Raw genomic sequence first — 18,534 nt, 5'->3', positions numbered from 1 at the left:
TGATCTTCAGTGCCTTGTACAGATTCGACAAGCACATAGACGGGACTACGCGTGACACTCGATGGAGTTAAGCACAGGGGATTAATCAAGACTTAGTAAAAGAACTCCCGTATCGGTTGCTCCTTTATCTTTTTCCATATTTCAATTTCCCCTTTTCCGACGGGCGTTCATCCATGATTTGCTTGCCCGTCCAGATCATTCCGGTAGCCTCGTCTCAACGAAATGGTCTTGCCTCATTTCAAACCTTGTTGAGAGTAAACAGAGGGAAATTAAATAGGAATGACGGCGTGCAGGGATTCGCACCCTTCGTCTGTTTCATTCCTATTCGAAAAATAATAATAATATTTTTTATTTTCTATTTTTTATTCTTTATTTTTTATTGTAGGATCCATCCGATATATAGATGTATAATTCAATCACCAGAAACATTATGAACCGAGGAAAGTCTGCAGTCATCCCCTACCGATTAACGTCCCGTAACCTTTAAGGAAAACAAAAACAAAAACAAAAAGATCAATGCAATAAATCAATAAATGCGTGAAGCATAATAGAGCCGAGATCGAATATTCCTTGTCGAGAAAGTGGCCAAAACCCTCGTCTTCTCGCACCATCTATACCACCAGGCTACGCCCTGTAGTTAAAGTAAAAGTAGCCCCATCAATATTATATACTAGACTGGGCCGTTGAGACGAATAGGGATCTACGGCATCTTCCCTGACAGCCGACATACTAGGATACATGCACATATGTCGCACAGAGAGCATGATGCATAGTGTATACAAACCCGAACACGTGGGTCTGTGTCTTTTTTCTCTTCCTGGCCAATGCAAAATGTGACTGTATGTATTCTAAATTCCTACGATATGCGTATTGTTCCGAGAACCCTTCCTCATAATTATTGATGACCAGTTATAACGACGACGTCATTTTCAGTATCTTGACTTACAAGCCACCTCGAGGTATTTCAGCATCACCTGCCTAAAATTATTTGTGCTTTTACCCGATACCCAAATTCGAGGGTATGAGGCAGTGTAATGCACTAGCCTGAGAAGCGGTGTAGGAACTAAGGGACTGCACAGCCATGTTCATGTTTGTAGAATTACCTTTTTTTTTTTTTTTTTTTTTTTTTTTTTTTTTTTTTTTTTTTTTTTTTTTCTAATCTCTACTTTCCTATGTTTGTTACTCTTGCGGGTATGATAGGGTGATTGATATCATGATCTAGACCTTCAATGCCAGATAATGAGGATTGAGGATTCGATGTAGCTCAACACATGAACATCTAGAACGATCTATTAGAGCAATCATCTATTGTGGTCTAGATTCCAATAAGAAACAGAAACGGCTGCACATAAACGGTCATTCAATTGTTGTATCGTAGAGGGTTTTGAAAATAAGCAAGATCTATGGCTGACTATGCGACTTTCCGAGGTTCAATGCGCACAGCTTGTCCGGACGGAGAGGTAGGTAATATAATACAGGTATGTCGCTAAATAAACGGTCTAGATGCTCTTTTTTTTTTTTTTTTTCCTTTCACTTCTAGGCATTAAGAGGGTCGTGTCACGCAAAGTCGTTAAGACGTCGCTCCGAAAGCGCGCAAAAGCAATTCATACCTGTTGTGACATGTTAGTAACCTTATCTTATCAACAAAGCGAACCCGAGATACTTACATTCCAAACATGATGGCAGCAGACGGAACCACACGAAGCAAATGCGGCGTCAAACCACCATACAATCCAACCATGCCCTCCTCCTTCCATACCGTCTTGAAGCACTGCACGAGCCCGGTATACTTCATCTCAGCCTTACCCTCTGCAGTCGACACGGTAGGGGCCTGCCTCAGTCTTGTCCGAACAACCTCATGCGGGTATGTGAGCGCCGCAGCGACCAACTTCGCCATACCAGCAGAAGCGATCCGGCCACCCCATAACTCCGCGGTATCCCAGTATCCGTACTCATGCTTTGGATCAGCCAGTTTCACCTCTTCCCTGCGTCCGAGGAACATCTTCATTTGTTCGTACATAACCCATTGTAATGTCGATTCCGTCACGCCCAGGTATGATGCGGAAAGACCCTTGTACAGACCCCGGATACCCTCGTGGTGAACCGTCTGCTTGATGCAATCCCAGCTGTTCTTATATTGTCGTCCCTTTCCAGCTTCTAAATTTGACTTGTCGAGTTGTAGTCGCGTCTTGATGAGCCAGATCGGGTTGGTTGCAGTGCCGGTGGCAATCCCCGCCACTGCGGCCGCTGTTAAATGCACCCCAACGGGCGTCTCCTTCGTATCCTGGTAGTCATAATAGTCGCTTATAATACGCTTTCCGTTTCCATATACAGCGAAGTTGATCGCACGGGCCGGGACGACACCGATCAGATTCGGGCCCAAGCCCTTGAACAGAGCGCGCCACCCTTCATGGACATGTATTGAGCGGAGGATCTGGAATGTCTCGCTGAAATGCAGGATCGCTAGACGAGGGAGAGAGATAATCGATGAGGATGGCGGTACGGGGTGAGAGGCACGAAGGGCTTGTAGTTGTGCTTGGTAGAAGTCGGATTGTAGACGGGTTTTCAGGACATCAAGAGGCGATGTGAGCGTCGCAGAAGTCATACCACCGAGGCTGTGGAAAATAAGACTCAGAATTCGTCAACCATCAACAAGTAAAAGCTTAGGAACATACCCTCCCGCGACGAAGTGTGCATATGGCTTTGGTTTTGTCTCGGCCTGATCTGGCCGCACGCGCTGGGGCACCACATTGCCGGTTTCTCTTGATTGTATTATTTTATCATTCCCAATCTGAGGCGACTGATTCCCGGTTGCCAGATGCGTCTGCGACGTGCCGGTGCTGGGGTTAGCTGGGAGAGACATTCACAAGGACTGGATGTTGATGTACCAGTCGAGGGCGGTTCCGATCGGCGCGGTCTGGGGTGACAAGGAAAGAGGAGACAGAAGATAGGAGTGTACTTGAAGTAAAAATGACGTAGTCTCTCCTTCTGATTAAGTGCTCAAAAAAGTGTACAAACAATAAAAACAAATTAGAAATGAAGGAAACTGAGTCGTATCGATAGGAAGAAAAATTGAATCTCGGCGGCGGCGATTTTTTGCGGAGTCCGGAGCGGACCTGTCTGCCACTGTTGATTGGAAATCAATGGCAGGGCAGGGGATCAAAGGCCGCAGAATAATGCATTTTTATGGACTACATGAGCATTGGATATATAAAATCCGCCATCTAGATCGATGGTGTATGAATCCCGGGATCGTCTCAACGTCATGAGCCCTACGTGCGTAGTACGGTGACCAAAAGCCCGGGCTGGTTTGTGTAAGGTAGGATGGAGTAGCCGCACTTAAACCCTGTCTAATCCTAAGCAGCAGATATCTAGCGGATCGAGACTTCTACGGCTACAAGGTGGTTTGGCTTGGCTGCGGACGCCATAGTTCACCTCTAGTCTGGACCCAGTTCCACATCATGATCATGGCTTCAAAAGTGCTTTTGGTTCCTCATCTGTATATAGGGGCTGCACGATATCCGTAGTCATCCAGGAGAATGCGGCCAGACAGTTGAAACAGGAAGAAATTGAGAATTTTTCTTTTTTTCTCATTCAAGGGAATCTATGCACAAGCCTTACAAGTGCCGGAACAACGAAAAACCCTTTAATATTTTTTATAATATTCCGCTTCGTTGAATGCAAATCCACCCATAGATGGAGAAAACCCAGAAACACCAAACCGCGTCGACCGAATCCATTCGTTTAAATGTGAGTGTCGTAAGCAACAGGGGCGATGGTCTCGGGGGTGACACCCTCGACGGTGTGAGCCTCACGGGGCTGGGCGGGCTGGCGCTTCAAGTGAAGGTGGACACCCTGCTCCTTGGCCTGGCGCTTCTTTTCGGCGTTCTCCTTGACACGCTTGATGAAGTCCTCACGGGAGCGGGAGTGCTTGACGTGCTCGATGCGGACGTTCAGGCGCTTCTCGATGTAGCGGTTGTCGACGACCTTGTAGAGGAGGACACCGACGGAGGACTTGGTCACGTTGTAGACGACACCGGTCTTACCGTTGAAGACCTTGTGGGGCATACCCTGCTGGACGGCACCGTTGACATGGATGTCGACAATGTCGCCAACCCTAGAAATTCATCGTCAGATTCCTTGCCCTTATAATATATCTCGATATCGCATCAGAGCGGGAATTCGTGTTCGTACCGGTAGGTCTTCAGGTAGGTCGAGGGCCGAATCTGGCCATGCTCCTTGAAGTTACGGGCAAAGGCATACTAATATTCCTCGTCCGTCAGCATGCGCCGTTCTCCCACGCTATGAACCACGATCGCAAATTCGCCGTAGGAAAAATCGACTTCGAAAAAACAAGAGCAACATACCCGGGTGCCGCGTCTCAAACCGTGCGAGTGACCCATTGTCGGCGGTTTTGGTGATACTGGAGTTAGTTGTCGACAACGAAAAAGTGCCTTCTTCCGCACCAAGCGGTGGTAGACTTCGGGATTGCTTAGTGCGCGGTTCTCCGCCAGCATAGCCCTAGCCCTTGCACTAGTCCACATATGGATTTAGTCCCACTCTCGCTCGCTTAGTCCCACCCGGTGAAAACAACATCTTCAACTTCTCTATCTTTGCGAATTCCGAGAAGCTTGGTAGTGTTCGACAACCTCACGACAACCCACCTTCGCAGCCATGGCCCCCGTCCCGTGAGTATCCTGCATCGTGGGCTCGATTGCCTATGTCGCATCGATTCTAACTACTATGTGAAATACAGTCGCGTCTACTCCAAGACCTACAAGGTCCCTCGTCGTCGTAAGTACTCCTTGAAGTTATACAAGAAGATGAAGCAAAAAAAAAAAAAAAAATAAATCAATTAGCAAACATTTGAATACTGACTTGTGACAGCTTTCGAGTCGGCTCGTCTGTTAGTACTCTCCGGCCACTAAGCAGAAGCGTGCTTCTGTTTATGTCGTGTGTTCAGTTGCCTAACCATTTTTCGATAGTGACTCGGAACTGAAGACTGTCGGCGAGTACGGCCTGCGCAACAAGCGTGAGGTGTGGCGTGTCCAGCTTACCCTGTCCAAGATCCGTCGTGCTGCTCGGTATGCGATCCCAGTTATCCGATAAGGAAATCATCCAATGAAACTAACTCACTTCCATAGTGAGCTTCTCACCCTCGACGAGAAGGACCCCAAGCGTCTGTTCGAAGGAAATGCCTTGATTCGCCGTCTGGTCCGTATTGGTGTGCTTGACGAGTCGCGCATGAAGCTCGATTACGTTCTTGCCCTCCGCATTGAGGACTTCTTGGAGCGCCGTCTCCAGACCTGTGTCTACAAGCTCGGTCTCGCCAAGTCCATCCACCACGCCCGTGTCTTGATCAAGCAGCGTCACATTCGTGTCGGCAAGCAGATCGTCAACGTTCCCTCCTACATGGTTCGCCTTGACTCCCAGAAGCACATCGACTTCGCCCTTACCTCGCCCTACGGTGGTGGCCGCCCTGGCCGTGTCCAGCGCAAGAAGGCCCGCGCTGCTGAGGGTGGTGGTGAAGACGGTGGTGAGGAGGACGAGGAGTAGATTATTAAAACTAGGAGTATGGACGGGTTTTAATTTAGATATTCAAAAAACGGGGTTCCATTGTGACTGCAGCATAGCGTATCATGTTGTACGATCATACGATAAACGAATAAAAAGTATCATTCGAGACCCTAATTCATGTCCGTAATGCCATGTCTATATACACCTTTGTCCCTAACTCTCATTTCCTAAAACGCCGTTCCTATCGTAAATCATACAAACCCGAATGAAGATCCTTACTCCCCGACATCCACTATCTTTTTCAACGTTTCTTCCGCTCCTCTATACCACCGTCCCATCTCTTCAAGACCATCACTCTCTCCCTGTTGCTTCTTCCGCTTAGCTTCTCTGGCCTGTGCAATTTCCTCAGTCTTGCGTCTCTCAAGCACACCCAGTTCCCGCTCAATGGCCTCAGCCTCCCTTGTCTTTCTAGGCAATGCATTCTGCACCGTAGCCAACTGACGATTAAGTGCCGCAAGTTCAGCCTCACGCTCAGATAACAGCGATAATGTCGCAGGAAGAGGAAGCTTCTGCGATGATGACGCGTCGTCCATATTAGCAACCTGTTTCGCGCGTAACCCGGCGATAGTAGACTCGAGGTTCGCAATGGATTCGGGGAGTTCGGAGAGTTGGGCCCTTTGTAACTGGACATTTTTATAACGGGCTGCAAGATCCCTGCCTGTCTTCTCCATTTCCTCAATCATCATCCGGACATCTTCTTTGCGCGCTTTGAGTTCTGCTTTTATTTCCGCAAGCTGGGTTTCGAGTTTGAGGTTCTCATTGTTGTCGACGACGAGGGGTGGGTCGCCTACGATTGCGCGCAGAAATTTCTCTTTTGTGACTTGCTCGACGTAGGAGAAGCGTAGTTTGGAGAAGAGTTCCTATACAGACGTCTATCAGCGTTTGTTCCTTTCAATTGTACAGGGTAAGCCAACAAAATTAATTCTATACCTTGTAATGCGTCAAGTCTGCCTCCAAAGAAGATGGCGTGGGATTATCGAGAGCAGAGACATCAGACCCACGCTTCGAGGGAGACCGTTCTTGATTCTCAACCTCCGATTCCACGCCGATGGGTTCGCTGATGCGGAGGATGGAGAGGCACGTTTTGATATCGCCGTGTTCGTTTTCGAGGCTTTTAAGTTGGTTAAGCGCTTCGGAGGAATTTGCCTCTGTCATATTGTCGCAATGCCCCAGTAATACCAGAAATCAATGTTTCTCGAAAAGTGTTGTTGGTAACGCGCGATGCGGAGGTAAATAAATTGATCTCTATCGCCGCCCGCCGATCGATAAAACTGCTCCGCTTCGGGCGGTAACTTCACCTTTGTCAATCTTGGGCATTGATATCTCTGATCTGTTTCTTCTTATACCACTTCCTCTAATCTTGAATAAAATTTTCTCGGTTTTTTGTCCTCATTTGCTATCGCACTTCAGCGCGACTCCCTCTGACTATGCCTCCCAGACCGGGAGCGATTGGCGACGTCAGCAACGACGACTACGTCGCGCAGGTCCTCGCAAACGAAGCACGGGATAATTCCAAGAAATACGCCTTGGAGGGATTAGGAGCATACATGCCTAAGAAGTTTGTTACTCTTTAATGGTCTTCAAATGGTTCAGGCTGTTAATGAGGATGAATGCGACAGACCGTCAGGCGCAGCTCCGAAACCAAATACACGATTCTTACGACATATCATCCGAGAAACGGACAACCATAACACAGCATTGAAGCGAAAGGAGGAGAGGGAGGCTAGGGAGCGAATGCGCCAATTACGAGAGCAACAGGCTGCTTCTTCGACATCGCGCGATACAAGAAGACACCGTAGGGACAGGGACCGTGAATCCGGCGATCAAGGCGGAGAACGAGAGAGAAAGGATAACCGGGAAAGAGAACATCGTCGGAGAAGACATAGGAGTCGGTCCGCAACAAAAGGTAAAGAACGGGATCGCTCGCGAAAACACAGGCGGGGACATGAATCGGAGTCTGAGAGCTCTAAGTACCGACGAAGAGACCGTGACGACGATGAGCACGATTACTCGAGACGGCATCGGTCGCATTCTCGCTCGAGAAGCCGGTCACCGCGAGGTGAACGGGAACGTAATCTCCGAAGTATTAGGCGGCGTCATGGACGATCGTATCATTCTAGGTCTCCAGAACGCTCTGAGGGGGAGTACAAAGAGGGCAGTGGTAGCCGAGATGGACAGCGCGGCTCCCGTGAGCACCGGTCTACTCACAGGTCCGGCCAACATTCGAGAAGATTATCTCCACCTCCGACAAAAGAACGGGATCAAGCACCAGATCACGACTCAGATCCATTGGAGGACCTGGTAGGACCGCTGCCACAAAGAGACGGTGCTGAGGCACCCATGCGCTCTCGCGGACGAGGCGCCTACAAGTCCAGTCATAGTAACATCGACGCCCATTTTGCGAAAGACTACGACCCAACGCTTGACGTCCACCCGGATGACGATGACCCATATTTCGGAAATATATCTACACGCCGACGAGTACCAGGGCTCATGACCGAAGACGATGACTGGGAACTCGCCCTCGAGGCCCTCCGGGACCGGACTCGCTGGAAACAAAAGGGAGAGGAGAGGTTACGACAGGCTGGGTTCAGCGAGTCTACGGTGGACCGGTGGAAGAACAATGCTGCTTTTACAGGAGGGAATACAGAGGGCAGTATCGAGGACGTGAAATGGTCGAAGAAAGGCGAGGGACGTGAATGGGATCGGGGGAAGGTCTTTGATGAGGATGGGCATGTTGATATTAGGGCGCCTTGGTAGGCTTTCTGTCGATTATGGCGCCCAGTTCTTGGCACCTTGCGTAGCATAGATCATTCATATACCAACATTATCATCTCAGTTCCCTAACTTTTCCCCCTCTAATTAGTTTAGCATTGAGTATGCTTGACAATGCGTCACTAATCACCGTCAAGCCATAGATTGCGCGCAGTTCCGCACGTTAGTCAGCGCGGAAATCCAGCGTTGACATCACTAATTCAAATATTGATCTGATAATAAAATGCAAATTGGAAGACTGGTTGTTATCTGATTCGTGATTGCAGGGGGTAAATTATCAATAATTACTGGCGTGGTTGACTCTGGATCTTTCCACTGGACATCAGGTCCAGATATATTGTGACAACCATCCCATCTTACGATTTGATAGGAAATTGCATTGCTTATTGTTAGTGACCATTTATTGACTTGAAACCATATCGAAGAAATAGCATTCTCGGCGCAATGACGGATCAATTCGCATATACATACCCCTCACCGTTGGAGGGGTATGAGAACCTCGAACCACTCCCGGAGTAAGCGACATCCCATGAGACACAAACGAGAAGAATGAAGGATATACTGACAGCTTGATGCAGAGAGAGAAACGACGATGGAAAGTCTTTCAGAAACCCGCAGCATGGGGTGCTGAGCAAGGCGTATGAGGAATTTCCGGATCCTTTATCCAAGGGTCGACGGGGAGGGTTTGATATCCATATTTATCATTTTCAGGTTTGTTCGCTCTTTTTCTGCACTAAGAGCGTCTGTTGTTAAGACTGAGGAAGCTAATTGTTGATAGAACAACCCCGACCAAGCAGCTTACGCAAGAGCCCTCTGGGAACGAATCCGCCGGGAATGTAAGTAGCTCATTCCCCGACACCCGAATCCAACCTAATTGAATCCACTTACTGACCATCGATAGTCCCCGAACTTCGTATCTACACCTTCTTCGACCGCCCCATAGGCCCTCACCCTGTCGCCATGTTCGAAGTGAACCTCTTCAGCCCCGCTCAATTCGGCGCTTTCATCCCATGGCTGGTGATCAATCGTGGTCCGCTGAGTGCCCTGATACATCCGAATACGGTGGACGCAGAGGAAGAGAGGAACCATACTCAGAGGGCGACGTGGTTAGGAGAGAGGATTCCGTTGGATTTGAGGCTGTTTAAGCTGATGAAAGAGAAGGAGAAGAGGGAGGAGGAGAGGGAGAGAGCGGCTGTTGCTGGTGGTGAGGGGAGGTTATGAGCGTGCGTGATAAGCAGCGTACAGGGACAGGGACAGGGGCAGCGGTAGTATAGTAGAATGGATGGAAGTTGATTGATTAGATAGTGATACTAAGTGTCAAATGCACGTGAATACAAACTTGGTCATGCCCTATCCCCATACAGGTAGACAGGTAAACATACATCACGGGACCTGCGCAGCAATCGCCCCTTCCCAATCACACAACACCTGTACCACCATCATCGGGGAAACAGAAACATGATCGCTGATTCCATCATCCGCATCCAATAAGCATCAAGCATGTATTTTCAGCCCATGCAGACGGACTTAACGATCTTCCCTGCCAAACCGCAATTCAGAACGCTTGTTCCTTGCACGGGGTTGCAGTTGGATTGTGATTGATTTTGTTTCGACTAAGGACAGTGCTGGTATTCGTGGACTGTCACAAGATGAGTTTCTTTGGTGCTACTGGTGGGTTTATGGGGGCGTTTTGTATGTGTTATTCTTGTGACATGGTTTTATATATAAGGCTGGCCCGGAGAACTTATTTTTGTATTTTGACTACAGGGTCGCAGCAGAGCAACTCTTCGATGTACCAGTGCACGATGCAGTTGGCACTAAATCCTCTCGTGTTCATTTCTGGTGTACTGTCAGGCAGTACGCCTCCTACAGGACTATCTGTGACGCCAATCCCAAACTATGTCATCGAATACGGTTAGTTCTCACGTAGAACCCAAGATCTGTCCGTTTCTGAAAGATCTAGCGCCTCTCATCTGGCTCCATAGCCAAGATCCCTACAGACCCTCCGGCATCGCGCAGCAGCTCGCTCATACAACACCCATGGTCAACTGGACAGCCGTGCAAGACCTTCCCGCGCCGGTCTCCCTCAGCAATCTAGACAGTCTCAACGAGTACGGAAACAGCAGTGTCTTTTTGACGTCGAAGGAAGGCATTGATGCTGATCCGCAGCCGGCGTGGTTGTATGGCGATACTTTCGATCAGAATAATAACACTGGGAATGCTATTTCGTCTGTGGTCATCACTCGTGACCACGGGAATGACACGCTTGATGCGTTTTACTTTTACTTTTATGCGTGAGTTACCCAGATAATGAGATGTAATGAACTTTAGCTCACCAGCCCAGGTACAATGAGGGAAACACGGTCTTGGGAATGGAGTTTGGTAACCACATAGGAGATTGGTTAGTCGAGACGAACCCTACTTGGATCATCTCATGCTGACCATTCAGGGAACACAACATGATTCGTTTCCAGAATGCAACGCCAGAAGCAATCTGGTACAGCCAGCATGCTAGCGGACAAGCATTCACATACAACGCTACAGAGAAACAAGGCAAGAGGCCTTTGGGCTACTCCGGAAATGGCACCCATGCCACTTATTCCACTCCCGGGTTAGTCCTTTTTCCATTGAAAGACTCCGCCCTCGACTGACGCTGTACACTCCACAGCAACCACGATCACACAATCCCGGGCCTCAACCTTCCTGCCGGCTTCCTAGTCGATAAAACCGACCGTGGAATCCTCTGGGATCCCACCAAATCCGCATACGCATATAGTTATGAGCCCGCCACAAAGACCTTTCAGGCCTACGACCCCAGCTTCCCAGTGAGCTGGTTGTATTATAACGGACAATGGGGCGATGATGCACTACCGGGGGGACCGGAGTTGTTTGGGCAGAAAAAGTGGACGGGAGGACCGAATGGACCGAAGTTCAAGCATTTAGAGAGGGAGGAGGTGTGTCCGTCGCATCCGTGCGTAGTCTTGCCGTTTCGGTCATGGGAAGAAGGAGAGGGTGTGTCTGAATAGCGTAGGGGATGTCTGGTGATTAATGATGCGCATGGATAATGCCCCGCAATAGCTGCTCATGTGGGGTTCAGATTGCCTGCAGCTTTTAGAGGTTCCATATCGGTGGTGCGTGTCCTGTAGATTAGCATTTGTCATGGAATTGAATTTCAAATGATGTTCTTTCAGTACTGCGCAGTGCTTGACTGAATCATGAATAGTCGCCAGTTCTGGAGTACAGAGATGGAGAACGGAGTAATGGCGCTCATCGAGTGGACCACCACGTGATACCAATATAACCCGAAAAGGCAAGAGTCAAGCCACTTAAAGATACAGACACCGGGAATAAAGTACGTTAAGCTATCCCGTTCTGAAGGTACTCTGAAAATAAATACGGGACGGGTTGCCACCGCCGCACCGTGCTCTGTATGTCAGCTCCACGTGTGGTCAGATTGACCACTTTTTAGAGCCGGACTATTGAATGTTGCGCGCTGGGGATGAATTCTTTGATCGATCTGGGGGAGGAACGAGGCTGCATGAGCGTTAAGAGTGGATATCGTATTGTTCAATACGGCAGAGTTGAACGGATGTTCAGTCGAGCATGACTCCGGATGAGCTTCCCCTGAAAATGAGCACCTCCGAGCCTAAATACGGTCACTAGGTCTAGCGCAACCAACCACACGCCGCGCTTCGGGGGGGAAAGCATAGGTCGAGCCCCTGAGCTGAGGACCAGAGGGAAAATTTTCGAGAGGAGAAAAAAAAAAAAAAAGTAAAATAACGGCTGATAGACAGATCGCATTGTCATCGTGCGTCCCATCATTACTGCAGGCATAATAATAGCAGGAACAGGAATACATGTGGGTGGTCATTGCTTTCAATCCGTTCATACATATCAATCACTTTCGGACCGGACAGCAGGAAGAATAGGGAAAAGGCGAGCCCATCCATATCTTCGCTCGGCCGATCTTCATCAACGCCGGAATTGCGCTTTTCTAATTCAATCTGCGCTGCTCTCGGCTCTTCTCCTCTCTTCTCTCCCTTCTCTTTGTCTCATTTCCCTCCTTTTCCGTTTCGCGCATTCGCATTCTCTTATTATCCGTCCATCATTAATATTGTTCTCCATGCGCCGCTTTAGTCGGACGCTGTGAGCTGGTTGTTTCGCATTCCAGATCGAAAGAAAAAAAAAAAAAAAAAAAAAAAAAGCGCTTTGCGAAAAGGAGAAGAGAGACAGAACTGGTATCGACAAACGCTTGCTGGGCTTGTGGTTGTCGTTTTTCTTTCTCTTTTATCTCCTCAATCTGCGCGACTCATTCTTACGCATTCTTTTGGATATTTTCAATTACTATCAGAGCCTGGTGGAGAAGACTAGTGTGTCACGACTACTGTAAGTGCTGTATGCAATGCTATTCACTGGGTGGACTTTCTGGGCGTGGGGAGAGCTTTGCGGGTATGGGATGCGCGCAATTCTCCTCATGCTTTTTGTATTGCATTCTTTTTCTTTCTATTCCTATCTTTACTGACAATTTAGTCTGGAATCTAGATAGTCAGGTAGTACAAGCCTATCTGCCTCAGATTAAGTAATTCCAGGCCGATTTCATTATTGACTACCCGTCCCCCACTTCTGCGCGTTGGGAAAGAGCAACTGCGACAGAGACAACTAGTCATGGCAACCGCGTCGCCCAGATCCTCGACCCCCGGGCGAGGCCAGGACCTTCCTCCCATCACTGAAAACCACAGCAACAGCACTTCCAACTCCAAGGACCAGCGCAAATCATCCTCACTCGGTTTCCTTCGTCGTTCCAAGTCCACTGAACCACTGGCTGAACGCAAAATCTCTGGAAGCAGAACTAAGAGATCCAAAACCCAAGCTATGGAGGAGGAACGTCGCCAGAGAGAGGCCATGCCCAAGCAACCTCCCCGTCTTCCTGACTTGTCCCCTCCCCCCAGACTTGAGACCTTTGGTGGCGATGAGCGCCCTGACAGCGTGGCGATGTTTTCTTCCAGGCCGTATGAGAATACTGCTGCTCCTGGAACCGCGCTTAGCTCGCCTGCTCCTTCTGTCCACCCCGACCCATATGCACGCACTGAAAGCATGACGCACCGTGGACGCTTTAGCTATGCTAGCAGTGCTGTCAGTACCTCCAATAATCCTCGCAGACTGCGTCGTCGCAAGGATCCTACGCCGTACAAGTGAGTACTACGTTAGCTCTATTTGAAGTGAGCCTCTGCTGACTCTGTCAAGTATCCTCGTGATTGGTGCACGGAACTCCGGGAAGACCTCGTTCCTTAACTTCCTCCGCAAGTCTCTGGCCATGCCACCACACAAACATCCCAGCCGTTTGCCGGAAGAATTTGAGCATGTCCAACCTCATTCTGTCTCGAATGATGCTTTCACTTCTCACTATCTGGAAACTGAATTTGACGGCGAGCGGGTAGGGCTGACCCTGTGGGACTCTCAAGGCCTGGAGAGGAACATTGTCGACATCCAGCTTCGTGGAGTAACCAATTTCTTGGAGGGCAAATTCGAAGAAACCCTGAACGAGGAAATGAAGGTGATCCGCTCGCCAGGCGTTCGAGACACCCACATCCACTGCACCTTCTTGGTCCTTGATCCCGTGCGTTTGGACGCGAACATTGCTGCTGCCGAACGGGTGGCCAATGGCAAACCCAAGGGTTCTGACTCTCCTATTGTTGGTATCCTGGACAAGTATCTCGACCTTCAGGTCCTGAGGACCGTACTGGGCAAGACCACTGTTGTGCCGGTCATCAGCAAAGCAGACACGATTACCACCGCGCATATGGCCTACCTGAGAAAGGCCGTCTGGAATAGCTTGAAGAATGCCAACATCGATCCCCTCGAGGTTCTTACGTTGGAAGATCAGGAATATACTTCTTCGGAGAGTGCAGACGAGGAGGAAGTGACACCTACAGGTTCGCAGCACGAAGATACACAGCTCGAGGTGACCCCCGAGGCGATCCCCGAGGCAGCCCCCGACGCTGAAAACCCTGACCAAGTCAAGGAAGCACCTGCACCCACACATGCGGTGTCGGAGTCGGAGTCAGAGCCAGCGCCATCGAACAAGAAGGCTGAAACCCAGGGCCCACCATCCGAACGAAGTCGCAAGTCCTCTGGGTCCGAAGCGGTTGCTCGGAGTCTCCCGTTCTCGATCCTCTCACCTGATCCGCACTCGTTGGAGGCCGGTGATGAACCCGTGGGCCGCAGATTCGCCTGGGGATTCGCTGACCCGTACAACCCCGAGCACTGCGATTTCGTGAAGCTGAAGAATCACGTCTTTAATGACTGGCGAACGGAACTCCGGGAGGCTAGCCGTGTGATCTGGTACGAGAACTGGAGAACCAGTCGGCTGAACCGCAATGGTGTTCATACCGCTCCTCCTCAGCGGAAGACGTATGGCGGACGAATGGGCCCATTTGACGGGCGTCGGACCCGGTAAATGCTTGCAGAATAGCAGTCATTGTTATCACAGACAAGCTTTTACCCCGGCCGCGATCCTACTGTTCTCGCTAAACTTGGGTTCTCCAGTTTCAATCTACAGCCCGATCCGTAACATGGACAGTTTTTCACCTTGTTCCATTCTTATCATTCTCCGTGGTTCATGTTTTTTCTCTCCTGAAAAAGGATAATGCCTCCAAACTCGCTATCCGCCAAGACGCATAGATACCCATCAGCCTTTCCTTGCGCGTCATGCTTGAGCGTTCATATTGTGGCAGCAGTTTTCTGATGCAGTTGTTTGCTTGGATTTGTTATTTTTTGCCCATTGAAGCATTGCTGACAGTTTTTCTTTCTTTTCTTAATTACCCCAATTCTTTGTATCTCCCCCTGCTTTTTACGTTCTACATTCTTCACTCTCCTTATACCAATTTCCGTTCAATTTCTAGCTATGCTGGATGGTCATTTTGTATGTTGTTCCGCAAGACCTTCGCGTGACGAATGACCTTGTACATCCGAGTTTGGTGGAATGCTGCTTGGTTTGTATGGACTTGGTTTATTCCTCTTTTCATTTTGCCTGAAATGTCTGTATTCTTGATTCCCATAGTGAAATAGCAGTTCCACAGGCTGGTATCTCGTGGTATCATCTCTATGAACGTATGTCATTTGTCATTCTCCATGATTCTCGTGGTTGTAGCACCAAACTGTTCCGTGACTCACCTGATGATAGTATTCATGTGCATCTCCGCGCCATCAGGGCTAGTCTGCTGCGCCCGACCAGCTTCCCCGACCAATAGCAGCCCTTTTAAAAGCTCCAGCTGCATCTAGACGCCCCGGAGCTGTACAATTCAGCTGGCAATTCATCGATTATGATTATCTCTGCTGTTTGTGAACGAGTTGCCGCTGCAGAGACGGCAGCCCCGCAAGCACCGAGTTTAACGCTAGAAGCGATGATCCACGACCAACCTCGCCGAGAGCAAACATAACTGAGCCTCTTTTTCTTTCTTTCTTTTTTTTTTCTTTTTTTTTTTACACATTCTCTTTTCACATGAATTGATCTCCAACCTTTCCTACTCTAGGTCTATCTGCTGCTCTACTACTCTTTTGCGTGCTCTTCTACCCGCCATTCCACTGAACAAACCGAGTGTCGGTATGTCACTCCAGGTCAACGACCCATGGTCGCGCGGCCGGTCCAGCAGCCGAACCCGCGAACGATCCAAGTCTCGCGATGCCCGAAGCCGCAGTCGAGTATCCTCGGCCGTTCCACGGACCAGCAAATCTTCACTGGCTTCCTTAGACGACAACCCACCACGGTCCCGATCGCGCGGTCCCCGCAGCAGCAGAGCACCCAGCGCCGTGCGCGGCCACCGCAGCAAGTCGCGGCCGCGGTACGATGTTCCAGATACTGAGGGTGGCGATGGAGGAAATGCGAGCGACTATTACCGTCGAGGCACGAGTCGACGGCCTCGTCGTCGGGAATATTATCACTCGGGCGATGAGGGTGATTATGGGAAGGAGGAAGCGAGCTATTATCTGAAGTCTACACCTAGTACTGGTTCCAAGTTTGATAAGAAGGCCGAAGAATCGGATGATTCGTCTGTGGACGATAGATTGGCATATGGCGATATGCCGGGGGAGAGAAAGAAGACGAATAGAGGATCCAAGTTCTGGTCATCGCTCCGCGACTCGGCGACCGAGTTAGCACAGCAGGCTGTTGCAGCGCAAGCTGCGCAGAATAAACCAGAATCGCCAAAGCCAAACCTCCCACCACGTCCTGGATCGCAGCCGCAGCCAGAGGCTCCTCCAGGTCCTGGCTATGCTCAACCAGAGCCGTTCAAGTATGGCTATGCGAGCCCGCAGCAGCACAACTACCCCACATACCCGCCGACGTCGTCTGCAATGCCATCGAATTGGGCACCTATTCCAGAGTGTGAGATGCCGGGGTACGTGCCGCCGTCGTCGCAGGGTGAAGGGCAGTCTTCTATGCCTGGAGCTTTCCCACCTCCTGAGACGTCGCAGCCGGCGTCGACAGGTCCGTCTATGCCGCAGTATGCGAATCCGGCGCCGTACTCGAGTGCCTATGTGCCTCATAGCGCTCATCACAGTGCGCATCCTGTTTATTCACCTACGACGGGCGTGTATAATCCAGGTTCTTATGCGTCAGCTCCTCATACTTCGTCCGGGGAGGGACCTCCGCGGCCGGCGTATGCGAATCTTCCGCCGTTCCAGTACGCGCAAATTGATCCCAGTATAAGGTATGGTTCGAAGAACTCGTCCAGGCCATTTAGCTATCCTGCAGTACCGCAACCGTCCAGGCCGCCCGCTAGTAGCCCGAGCCAGCATCATCCTGCACCTCCACCAGCTGCGCCTGCTCCACCAGCTTCACGGCCTCCTGCAGCGTCTGCACCGCCGGCACCAGCTGCGCCAACCCCTCCACCGAAGCGCCCCGCGAAGCCTCAGATTTCTGTGTCAACGCAGGCCGCTCCTACGACAAGCAATAACCACTATGTCGAAATCACGCCGGGAGGCCGGACCCGCCCACCCAGCAACTCAGTATCGTCCGCCAACCTCACAGTCGAGAGACCAGATCCGAGCCACCGACCGGCAAGTCCTCTGCAAGAGCCTTATCAGGGCACGTATCAGACTATCTCGCCCATGCCATCGCCCATAGTTATCCCTGCCAGGCCGGAAGACGATGTCTCGGACTCCGAGACGCTGGATCCGAAGCGATCACATAGACGGAAGAAGTCCAGAGATGGTCGGGAGCCGAAGGATGAGGGATCTAGCAGGCGAGAGAGAAGCAAGGTTCGATATGAGCGACACAGTTCCACGCAGAGTCTGGAGCCTGAGTCTGTGGTCCTGATCTCCCCCGGAGCATCGCAAAACAAACGTGTGTCGTTCTACAATCCCACACCTGATGCACTTGCGATGCAGGAAGCTCTCTCGCACACGCGCCATATCGACCACAAAACACTAATCCACATTCTACCTCGATTGGGAAATGAGGAAATTCTCGACATGCGCAAGGAATACAAACACCACGTCAAAGTCCACGGCAAGGGCGTCAACGTCGCCAAACACATCCACCTCAAACTGGGCAACACCCCCTTCGGCAAAGTCTGCTACGCCACCGCTCTCGGCCGCTGGGAATCAGAAGCCTACTGGGCAAACTGCTACTACCAATCCGGCAGCTCGCGACGAGAACTCCTAATTGAATCGCTAATGGGTCGTCGCAACTCTGAAATCCACGCAATCAAAGAATCCTTCCGCGACCCGCGCTACAGCGATAGTCTCGAGAAGTGCATGAAATCCGAGCTGAAAGCCGATAAATTCCGAACGGCGGTGTTGCTCGCGCTGGATGAGAGACGGCAGAGCGAGCGCGAGCCGATGGACGAGGAACTGATTGACCGGGATGTGGAGGAGCTGCATCGCGCGCTGATCTCCCGCGACGGTGGCGAGACGGCCATGATCTTCATTATTGTGCGGAGGAGCGATTCGCATCTGCGCGAGGTGCTGCGTACTTATGAGAAGGTCTACCGGCATAATTTCGCCAAGGCGATGATTTCCAAGTCTCCGAATCTTGTCGTACGTCCCCCCCTTACAGTCTAATATGCACAATGTATATAACGTATACTAACTGATGACAGGGCGAAACCCTAGCGCATATTCTCAACGGCGCCATTAACCGCCCCATGCGCGACGCAATGCTGCTGCACCAAGCACTCCACG

The 18,534-nt window shown here is 50.3% G+C and overlaps 8 protein-coding genes across 8 annotated transcripts; 5 read left to right on the top strand and 3 right to left on the bottom strand.

The window, feature by feature from the left end:
* Positions 1-1,663: 1,663 nt before the first annotated feature.
* EURHEDRAFT_453827 (putative mitochondrial carrier protein (Rim2)) lies at positions 1,664-2,863 on the bottom strand (the record flags this gene model as incomplete). The annotated part of the gene is made up of 2 exons (XM_040784157.1): positions 1,664-2,615; positions 2,676-2,863. The coding sequence occupies 2 exons, from the start codon at positions 2,861-2,863 to the stop codon at positions 1,664-1,666; spliced, it is 1,140 nt and encodes a 379-aa protein (XP_040639822.1).
* A 633-nt stretch (positions 2,864-3,496) lies between these two features.
* Positions 3,497-4,263, bottom strand: EURHEDRAFT_411284 (60S ribosomal protein eL21). Its single transcript, XM_040781574.1, has one exon. The coding sequence runs from the start codon at positions 4,066-4,068 to the stop codon at positions 3,745-3,747; it is 324 nt and encodes a 107-aa protein (XP_040639821.1). The 5' UTR covers positions 4,069-4,263; the 3' UTR covers positions 3,497-3,744.
* Positions 4,264-4,990: 727 nt separating this feature from the next.
* On the top strand, positions 4,991-5,628 carry EURHEDRAFT_411283 (40S ribosomal protein uS4). Its single transcript, XM_040781573.1, has one exon. The coding sequence runs from the start codon at positions 5,122-5,124 to the stop codon at positions 5,554-5,556; it is 435 nt and encodes a 144-aa protein (XP_040639820.1). The 5' UTR covers positions 4,991-5,121; the 3' UTR covers positions 5,557-5,628.
* A 164-nt stretch (positions 5,629-5,792) lies between these two features.
* Positions 5,793-6,732, bottom strand: EURHEDRAFT_453904 (uncharacterized protein; the record flags this gene model as incomplete). Its single annotated transcript, XM_040784164.1, has 2 exons — positions 5,793-6,437; positions 6,508-6,732. The coding sequence occupies 2 exons, from the start codon at positions 6,730-6,732 to the stop codon at positions 5,793-5,795; spliced, it is 870 nt and encodes a 289-aa protein (XP_040639819.1).
* Positions 6,733-6,870: 138 nt separating this feature from the next.
* Positions 6,871-8,421, top strand: EURHEDRAFT_411281 (uncharacterized protein). The gene has a single exon (XM_040781572.1). It carries the CDS (start codon positions 7,162-7,164, stop codon positions 8,335-8,337), a length of 1,176 nt encoding a protein of 391 aa, XP_040639818.1. The 5' UTR covers positions 6,871-7,161; the 3' UTR covers positions 8,338-8,421.
* Positions 8,422-8,577: 156 nt separating this feature from the next.
* On the top strand, positions 8,578-9,703 carry EURHEDRAFT_411280 (uncharacterized protein). The gene is made up of 4 exons (XM_040781571.1): positions 8,578-8,867; positions 8,931-9,063; positions 9,131-9,188; positions 9,254-9,703. Exons 1-4 carry the CDS (start codon positions 8,797-8,799, stop codon positions 9,571-9,573), a joined length of 582 nt encoding a protein of 193 aa, XP_040639817.1. The 5' UTR covers positions 8,578-8,796; the 3' UTR covers positions 9,574-9,703.
* A 298-nt stretch (positions 9,704-10,001) lies between these two features.
* EURHEDRAFT_385539 (uncharacterized protein) lies at positions 10,002-11,561 on the top strand (the record flags this gene model as incomplete). Its single annotated transcript, XM_040779652.1, has 6 exons — positions 10,002-10,044; positions 10,120-10,266; positions 10,316-10,646; positions 10,697-10,753; positions 10,802-10,963; positions 11,021-11,561. The coding sequence occupies 6 exons, from the start codon at positions 10,002-10,004 to the stop codon at positions 11,376-11,378; spliced, it is 1,098 nt and encodes a 365-aa protein (XP_040639816.1). The 3' UTR covers positions 11,379-11,561.
* Positions 11,562-13,017: 1,456 nt separating this feature from the next.
* Positions 13,018-14,809, top strand: aspE (septin; the record flags this gene model as incomplete). Its single annotated transcript, XM_040778878.1, has 2 exons — positions 13,018-13,544; positions 13,597-14,809. The coding sequence occupies 2 exons, from the start codon at positions 13,018-13,020 to the stop codon at positions 14,807-14,809; spliced, it is 1,740 nt and encodes a 579-aa protein (XP_040639815.1).
* Between the last annotated feature and the right edge of the window lie 3,725 nt (positions 14,810-18,534).

Source organism: Aspergillus ruber (assembly GCF_000600275.1).
Source record: "Aspergillus ruber CBS 135680 unplaced genomic scaffold scaffold00009, whole genome shotgun sequence".
Classification (NCBI taxonomy): Eukaryota; Fungi; Ascomycota; class Eurotiomycetes; order Eurotiales; family Aspergillaceae; genus Aspergillus; species Aspergillus ruber.
The sequence above is the reverse complement of the archived record's forward strand: the minus strand, read 5'-3'. Positions and strand labels throughout refer to the sequence as shown.

Bases quoted from the DNA above. Each gene is read 5' to 3' on its own strand.
- EURHEDRAFT_411284 (XM_040781574.1), bottom strand. From the start codon at position 4,068: ATGCCCCACAAGGTCTTCAACGGTAAGACCGGTGTCGTCTACAACGTG.
- EURHEDRAFT_411283 (XM_040781573.1), top strand. From the start codon at position 5,122: ATGAAACTAACTCACTTCCATAGTGAGCTTCTCACCCTCGACGAGAAG.
- EURHEDRAFT_411281 (XM_040781572.1), top strand. From the start codon at position 7,162: ATGGTTCAGGCTGTTAATGAGGATGAATGCGACAGACCGTCAGGCGCA.
- EURHEDRAFT_411280 (XM_040781571.1), top strand. From the start codon at position 8,797: ATGACGGATCAATTCGCATATACATACCCCTCACCGTTGGAGGGGTAT. The intron at 9,064-9,130 runs GTTTGTTCGCTC...AATTGTTGATAG, and splicing joins TCCATATTTATCATTTTCAG to AACAACCCCGACCAAGCAGC. The intron at 9,189-9,253 runs GTAAGTAGCTCA...GACCATCGATAG, and splicing joins GGAACGAATCCGCCGGGAAT to TCCCCGAACTTCGTATCTAC.